Consider the following 8,995-nt stretch of genomic DNA (forward strand, 5'->3'; position numbering starts at 1 on the left):
ACAGACAAGCAAAAGCTAAGAGAATTCAGCACCACCAAACCACCATTGCAACAAATGCTAAAGGACTTCACTAGGCAGGAAAGAGACCAGCAATTTATAACAACCTTGTAAATATATAGATTGCTATATCAAAACCCCATGGGAACAGCAAACCCAAAAACTACAATAGATACGCAAGCAAAAAGGAAAAAGCAACCCAAACACAACACAAGAGAAAGAAGAACAAACAAAGCCTAAAGTTAGAGGAAGGAAAGAAATAATAAAGATCACAGAAGAAATAAATAGAGGCAAAGTAAACAATAGCAAATATCAATGAAACTAAAAGCTGGTTCTTTGAGAAGATAAACAAAATTGATAAAGCTTTAGCCAGACTCATCAAAAAAAAGGGAGAGGACTCAAATCAATAAAGTTAGAAATGAAAATGGAGAAGTTATAACTGGCACCACAGAAATAAAAAGGATCCTAAGAGACTACTACAAGCAACTGTATGCCAATAAAATGGACAACTTAGAAGAAATGGACACAATCTTAGAAAGGTACAACCTTCCCAGACTGAACCAGGAAGACATAGAAAATATGAACAGACAAATTATAAGTACTGAAATTGAAACTGTGATTTTAAAACTTCCAAGAAACAAACGTCCAGGACCAGATGGCTTCACAGGCCAATTCTATGAAACATTTAGAAAAGAGTTAACACCTATCCTTCTCAAACTCTTCCAAAATATAGCAGAGGGAGGAACACTCCCTAACTCATTCTATAAGGCCACCATCACCCTGATACCAAAACCACACAAAGATATCACACACACAAAAAAGGAAAATTACATGCCTATATCACTGATGAACATAGACGCAAAATTCCTCAACAAAATACTAGCAAACCGAATCCAACAACATATTAAAAGTATCATACACCATGATCAAGTGAGATTTATCTCAGGTATGCAAGGATTCTTCACTATACACAAATGAATCAATGTGACACACCACATAATAAACTGAATAATAAAAACCATACGATCATCTCAATAGATGCAGAAAAGCTTTTGACAAAATTCAACACCCATTTATGATAAAAGCTCTCCAGAAAATGGACATAGAGGGAACCTACCTCAACATAATAAAGGCCATATATGACAAACCCATAGCAAACATCTTTCTCAATGGTGGAAAACTGAAAGCATTTCCTCTAAGATCAGGAACATAACAAGGATCTCCACTCTCTCCACTTTTATTCAACATAGTTTTGGAAGTCTTAGTCACAGGAATCACAGAAGGAAAAGGAATTACAGGAATCCAAATTGGAAAAGAAGAAGTAAAACTGTCACTGTTTGCAGTTGACATGATACTATACATAGAAAATCCTAAAGATGCTACCAGAAAACTACTAGAGCTCATGAATGAATTTGGTAAAGTTGAAGGATACAAAATTAATACAGAAAAATCTCTTGCATTCCTATACAATAACAATGAAAGATCAGAAAGAGAAATTAAGGAAACAGTCTCATTTATCATTTCATCAAAAAGAATAAAATACCTAGGCACAAACCTACCTAAGGAGGCAAAAGACCTGTACTCTAAAAACTATAAGATGCTGATGATAGGAATTGACAATGACACAGATAGAGAGATATACTGTGTTCCTGGATTAGAAGAATCAATATTGTGAAAATGACTATACTACCCAAAGCAATCTACAGATTCAATGCAATACATATAAAGTTATCAATGGCATTTTTTGCAGAACTAGAACAAAAAGTCTTGCAATTTGTATGGAGACACAAATGACTGTGAATAGCCAAAGCAATCATGAGAAAGAAAAAATGAGCTGGAAGAATCAGGCTGCCTGACTTCAGACTATACTACAAAGCTACAGCCATGAAAATAGTATGGTACTGGCACAAAAACAGAAATATAGATCAATCAAACAGGAGAGAAAGCCCAGAGATAAACTCACACACCTATGGTCACCTAGTCTATGACAAAGGAGGCAAGAGTATACAATGGGAAAAAGAGTCTCTTCAATATGTGGTGCTGGGAAAACTGGACAGCTACATGTAAAAGAATGAAGTTAGAACATTCTCTAACACTATACAGAAAAATAAACTCAAAATGGATTAAAGAACTAAATGTAAGAGCAGATACTATAAATCTTTTAGAGGAAAACAGGCAGGACACTATCTGACATAAATCGCAGCAAAATCTTTTTAAATCTGTCTCCTAGAGTAATGAAAATAAAAACAAAAATAAGCAAATGGGACCTAATTAAACTCAAAATTTTTTGCACAGCAAAGGAAACCATAGCAAAACAAAAAGACAACCCACAGAATGGGAGAAAATATTTGCAAACAAAGTGACCAATTAGGGATTAATCTAAAAATATACAAACAGTTCATGTAGCTCAATATCAAAAAACAAGAACCCAATCAAAAAACTGAGCAGAAGATCTAAATAGTCACTTCTCCAAAGAAGACATAAAGATGGCCAAGAGGCACATGAAAAGATGCTCAACATCACTAATTATTAGAGAAATGCAAATCAAAATTACAATGAGGTATCCCCTCACACCAGTCAGAATGGCCATCATCAAAATATCTACAAACAATAAATGATGGAGAGGGTGAGGAGAAAAGGGAACCCTCTTGCACTGTTGGTGGGAATGTAAATTGGTACAGCCACTATGGAGAATAGTGTAGAGGTTCCTTAAAAAAATAAAGTTGCCATATGATCCAGCAATCCCTCTCCTGGGCATATATCTGGAAAAGATGAAAACTCTAATTAGAAAAGATACATGCACTCCAATGTTCATAGCAATGCTATTTACAATAGCCAAGACATGGAAGAAACCTAAATGTTTATCTACAGGTGAATGAATAAATAAGATGTGGTATATATATATATATACACACAATGGAATACTACTTAGCCACAAAAAAAGAATGAAATAATGCCATTTGCAGCAGCATGAATGGACCTAGAGATTATCATACTAAGTGAAGTCAGACAGAGAAAGACAAATACCATATGATATCACTTACATGTGGAATCTAAAATATGATAAAACGAGCTTATTTACAAAACAGAAACAGGCTCACAGACATATACAATAAACTTATGGTTGCCAAAGCATATGAAAAATTATCAATGAAAATATCTGAATCACTTTGCTGTATACCAGAAACTAACACAATATTGTAAATCAACAATACTTCAATAAAAACTTTTTTTAAAAAGAGTACGTTTTTCTTGCCTTTGATGTGCATTATTTTCACCAATAACCAGTGATAATTCAATTAACTTTTTTTTTTTGGTCACAGTATAGTCTGGAATACCTGTTCCATCTTCCACTGGCAATTATTGTACCATTCTATTGTCATCTGATCAGATTAGGAGATCAATTTCCAATTCCTATTTTTGAATTTCTATCTCCTAATACATTTTTTGGCAAAAAAAAAATGCTGTGTATAAAGCATTTGTATTATATTGTAAATAGAATTCACTCATTATTTTCCAGGTATAATTGATTTTACCATAGGAAATTAGATGCTTGTTTATATTTTAGAAGGGCTGGAAGAATGAAGGCAATTTTGGGGTGGTCTTAGAAACTCACTTGGAGGGTGCTACAAATCTCAGGATTTGTGTGATGCTCCCACTGATGGTCTCAGTCTCTAGCACCTATGTAGTATATTTCCTAGAAGCTCACCAGGAAGCTAATTAAAACTCATGTCTGCTTATACATCTGCCTTCCTCAGATAATAACGCCTTTTATTCTCTTCTATTTTTCAAATCATGTGTCAATTCCTCTCATTTGTAAATGTTAGCCATGAACCATACAGGTAATGGTATTCTGGGAAACATGGGTCGAGTGGATGCCAACCTAATAACAGATAGCCTGGTATATGAAGATTGTTACTCATGTTAGAAGTAGTGTGATTTTTTGGACTTGATGCTTCTTTAATAGAAAGGAGATCTTACTGAATAGTCCTTATTTTCCCAATTATTTTCATTGATAACAAAACTAGATTAAAACTTTGAGTTATCTTTAAAAAATTCTAAAGTATTATTGTGCATATGCTATTTTAAAGCCCAAAGGAAACTTTAAAAAAAAGACTGAATTTAAGAGAAAAAAATATATATTAATTCCAAAATTGTTTTTACACTTTGCCCTTTTTAGTAATTATAATGTTAATAATTGGGGTTTTTTACGCTTTTTCTGAATATTTTGGTAACTTTTGCACAAATGAGCACAGTTGTGAAAGGAGAGATGGGCTTTCTAATTACATGGTTGTTGTAATGATTTTGAGGTGTGTTGAAGTCCCTCTCAAACGCTGATTTCTGTTGAATTTAGATTTTCACACTATATTTAAAATTTTTCTAAGTAGAGTAAAAAATTCTAAATCAAAACTTTAGTGATATTAAAGTTGTGTGGATGTAAAACATGGTGGCTATGATCACAGGCACTGAAGCAGTGTTATTCACAGTGCCTTACTGGTAGGGACCTTAGCAGGCCTGAGGATTTAATATAAAGGTAAAGTACTTAGAATTCTGTTTGACACATAGAAAGTAATCAATAAGTAATAACACAAGTTTGATATACAAATACACATTAGAAAAATCCAATGGCTAACACTACAACCAATACTACATCAAACGAATCTCACCATGTGACCTAACCTAACTAACCTCACAGTGTGACCTAATTATCTCCCCAGTAACTAAAATTCAGCTAGATGTATCATTCCCAAATTAAGCTCAACTTCTGAGAAACATTATATATGCCTCTCTATATATAGAAAAATGAGAATAATTTTGCAATTAGAGTGCTCAGGGTTACTTTAATAAGATATGTGCAATACTATCACAAATCTACAAAATTCACAAAGGTAGATGCATATTTCTAGTTGAAGAAGACCCAGAAACTTAATGTACATGGGTGATATAATATTAAGGAAATAGAGTCACACATGTAGTTCATTAAAAATATATGTTGGCTGTTACATAAGTCTCTAGTTTGTGTGTGTGATATGACCAGAAGGTAAAACAAAACTATATAGATCAATTCATAGTCCTAATTATATTTAGTCATAAAATTCAAGCTCAACTCCACATTGTGAAACTTTTATTCTCTCCTGTGCATCTTTCACTGTCCTAATAAATTTGCAATAATTAACATTATCCTCACAAAACCCTATACATGCATCCTCTTATTATCCCATTTTATACATGAAAAACCAAAGGTCAAGTAACATATCTGAGGTCACTAAACAATGGTGAAGTCAGGAAAGAAGTACACTTGCTCTGGATCTTAAATGACAGATATTCTATAGTCACATCTATTAAATTCTGAACTGGGATATTGACATGGCAGTTTTTGAACTGTCAAGGTGGAGGAATCTTGTGCTGATAAACAAATGATTATGAAGTTGACTGATATTATTGTTTCTAAGGGGACAGACTTATTTATTTGGGTATTTGAAGGACAACAGAATGATTATGCTACTGTCTACCTAAAGGAGGAGAGAGGCAAACAAGGGACATCTTCTCTGAGGACAGTACAGGTGGAATTATAAGTTGTCACAACTCATTATGGTAGAGAGATTTTTGTGGGCTATTTAACCTCCTTAGTTCATTGATAATGTATGGACCTGACATCAAGAGAAGATGAGTCACTCTGGATATTTCTATGTGCAATGCTTCCGTCTACATAAAGAAATTTCTGGTGATATTTTGAGGGAAAAAATTACAATTTATAGCTAGTATTTCTGAAAAAAAAATTGGATTTATTTGATGCCAAATAATTAGTTGAAAGGCTTGATGTTGACCAGGCACTTTTCTTTACAAGACACAACATCAGCCTTGTTTTGCAATACAGGTAAAAATAAAATTACAGAATAATTTATTCAAAATTGTAATTCAATATAAATAATAAGTGAAATAGAGCAATACTTTTAAATACCAGATTTATGTACTTACCACATGTATCTGATGTGATATATCCTTCCATTAAAAAACAGAAAAGAGGGTTTCCGGTGGCATAGAGGGAGCTATGGCTAAACATCACCCGGACTTGATCTTTTGCCGCAAGCAGGCTGGTGTTGCCATTGGAGGACGGTGTGGAAAATGTGATGGCAAGCGTGTGATCTGTGACTCCTATGTGCGTCCCTGCATCCTGGTGCGCATATGTGATGAATGTAACTATGGCTCTTACCAGGGACGCTGTGGGATCTGTGGAGGCCCCGGGGTTTTGGATTCCTATTATTGTAAGGAGTGCACCATCCAGGAGAAAGATAGAGATGGTTGCCCAAAGATTGTCAATTTGGGGAGCTCTAAGACAGATCTCTTTTGTGAACGCAAAAAATATGGCTTCAAGAAGAGGTGATTGGTGGGCTGCCTCTTCCTCCCCCCCGTCAAGCTGCTGCAGCTGCCAAAAGAAACGCCTACAGAAAGGAAATGGAGCACACAGCATCACCTGAATTGCCTATAGTACACTGGCACCTTTCCACCCTTTCCTCTCCTCTCACCCAGCCATGGTAGGAATGGAAATAAAGATTCTTCACAGAGCACTCTGGCAGACTGTACCACAGACAAATTAATAGATTGGTTCATGGCATTCCTTAAATTCAAGAAGCAAGTCTGTGTTAATCCACATCGAGAAGTTCTGTACACCAAAAGCTTCTAAAACAGGAATGATATATCATTTTAGTCTTCTGTTTGAGGAGCTGGCTGTGAGGCTTGCTGCAGTGAGAAACATGGCCTTGCAGCAGCTCTGACGGCAGCTGTCCTTGATGAAACATCTGCAGCGCGGTGGGGGCTCTCAGAACAGTGTGGGCATTTCATCTTGTAACACCCACCAGGTGGTGCTGCTTCATGTGATTTTTCTTCTAAAAATTGGAAACCCTTTCTGTTGCTATTGTATTCATAAAGTAGGCGTTTATTTTCTGGTAGTCAGCCCCTTCCCAATTTAATTTTAACTCTAGGAATTTTAGTCATCCAGGAATTTGTGATTCAAAATAAAGGTATTGGGATTCATTTTAAAAAAAGAAAAGAGAAACTTGGCTCAATTTTTGAATTAAAAAATATACATACCCAGAATGTATAGCCATTGAATATCTTTTGACATGGACAGTGGGATTTATCTATTTGCTTACTTACTTACTTATGTATTTATTTGCCTCTGAAGATTCAAATTAGGAATCTTTTTAAAATTTGCAAGTGTAAAACTTTTGACTTTATCAAAATAAATATAATAATTTAATATATTTTTGTTGAAAAAAGATACATTAGGGAAAATGCATCTTTTACTCCTAGTCTTAATTAAGCACAAAGGACTGCATATTTGATATGCTTGTTATTCATAATACTTAAACAGTGTAAAAGGTAAGTACTTGAGTTAAAACTGGTTAAACTTTGAGCCGTTTGGATTTTAAGATCCTACTAGTTATTTCAGTTGAATAAATTGACTCTTCATGTAAAAAAAATCTATGCAGTTTTTTAATAAGTTGTCAGTCACATCTGTAAATGTGTTTTTTAAAAGTCTTCAGTACTTAAAATATTGAAAATATAATTGACATGTATACACTAATATGTATAAAATGGATAACTAATAAGAATCTGTTGCATAAAAAAATTAATAAAATAAAATTTTAAATTTTAAAAAAATTTAATTAATTAATTTTAAAAAAAGAAAATATAATTTTCAACAAATTATGGACTATTATATAAACTATCATTTGTGGAAATCATTTGAACAACATGAGGTAAAATAACATTTTATATTAATACTAAAACAACAGTCTATGATTATGTCTACTTTCTTGCATGTTAATTTTCACTTTGGAGAGGGTAAACGGAACCAAATACTCACTTCATGCGATCTTGGACTTCAAGAAATCACATACCAAGTTGTTTGGTTGTAAACAAGAAGAGTAGCCAATTGGAAGTAACTCAAAATTTCAAAATTCTTACTGAGTGTCTAAAGTCTTTATGGCGCTGTAGTAACACTATCTGTTCGAGGGAGAACATCACACTAAGATCCTTAAGATACAGAAGGGGCTCTCGGCGCGCCGCGGCCCGCAGGCACCCGGCACGCGCCCGCCCCGCCGCCAAGATGCCCAAGAGGAAGGTCAGCTCCGCCGAGGGGGCGGCGAAGGAGGAGCCCAAGAGGAGATCGGCGAGGTTGTCAGCTAAACCGGCTCCTGCAAAAGTGGAAACGAAGCCAAAAAAGGCGGCAGGAAAGGATAAATCTTCCGACAAAAAAGTGCAAACAAAAGGGAAAAGGGGAGCAAAGGGAAATCAGGCTGAAGTGGCTAACCAAGAGACTAAAGAAGACTTACCTGCAGAAAATGGAGAAACTAAAAATGAGGAGAGCCCAGCTTCTGATGAAGCAGGAGAGAAAGAAGCCAAGTCTGATTAATATCACACACCAGGTCCTATCAGTGGTCCCTGTCTCCCTTCTTGTATAATCCAGAGGAATATTTTTATAAACTATTTTGTAAATGCCAGTTTTTTAGTAGCTCTAGAAACATTTTTAAAAAGGAAGGAATCCCACCTCATCCCATTTTTTAAGTGTAAATGCTTTTTTTTTAAGAGGTGAAATCATTTGCTGGTTGTTTATTTTTTGGTACAACCAGAAAATAGAGGGATACTGAATATGGGAGGCTTTGATTGTCTTGGGTGTCAGCTTAACATTCCACAGATGGGGGGTAGCTTTTATATCCTATAATACAAAGCATACTAAAGGGCAGTTTGGAGTCACTTGTGCATTTAATGTCTTAAACACTTTAAATTACTTCTCTTCCCACGTTGTTTTTGGTAGAATTGTTTCCTAAAGCAAACCACTCACCCCTTGATCTTAGCTCTCCTGGGCAGAATTTTGTGCACTCTGTAACATCTTTGGTCATGGTAGTCCAGTTCTTCTAGTAACTGTTAATGTGCTGTGAACGATTGACAACTTGAGTATGTAGTGTATATGACATTAAATTGTGAATTAGCG

General features: G+C 35.0%; 2 protein-coding genes across 2 annotated transcripts; both read left to right on the forward strand.

Annotated features, from left to right (window-relative positions):
* Positions 1-6,042: 6,042 nt before the first annotated feature.
* Positions 6,043-6,726, forward strand: LOC103005399 (PHD finger-like domain-containing protein 5A). Its single transcript, XM_057541350.1, has one exon. It carries the CDS (start codon positions 6,050-6,052, stop codon positions 6,380-6,382), a length of 333 nt encoding a protein of 110 aa, XP_057397333.1. The 5' UTR covers positions 6,043-6,049; the 3' UTR covers positions 6,383-6,726.
* A 1,384-nt stretch (positions 6,727-8,110) lies between these two features.
* On the forward strand, positions 8,111-8,717 carry LOC130707313 (non-histone chromosomal protein HMG-14-like). Its single transcript, XM_057541275.1, has one exon. It carries the CDS (start codon positions 8,111-8,113, stop codon positions 8,414-8,416), a length of 306 nt encoding a protein of 101 aa, XP_057397258.1. The 3' UTR covers positions 8,417-8,717.
* Positions 8,718-8,995: the final 278 nt, after the last annotated feature.

This window comes from Balaenoptera acutorostrata, chromosome 2 (assembly GCF_949987535.1).
Source record: "Balaenoptera acutorostrata chromosome 2, mBalAcu1.1, whole genome shotgun sequence".
Taxonomy (NCBI): Eukaryota; Metazoa; Chordata; class Mammalia; order Artiodactyla; family Balaenopteridae; genus Balaenoptera; species Balaenoptera acutorostrata.

What these genes read in the sequence shown, in the direction of transcription:
- LOC103005399 (XM_057541350.1), top strand. Translation starts at nt 6,050, where the DNA reads ATGGCTAAACATCACCCGGACTTGATCTTTTGCCGCAAGCAGGCTGGT.
- LOC130707313 (XM_057541275.1), top strand. Translation starts at nt 8,111, where the DNA reads ATGCCCAAGAGGAAGGTCAGCTCCGCCGAGGGGGCGGCGAAGGAGGAG.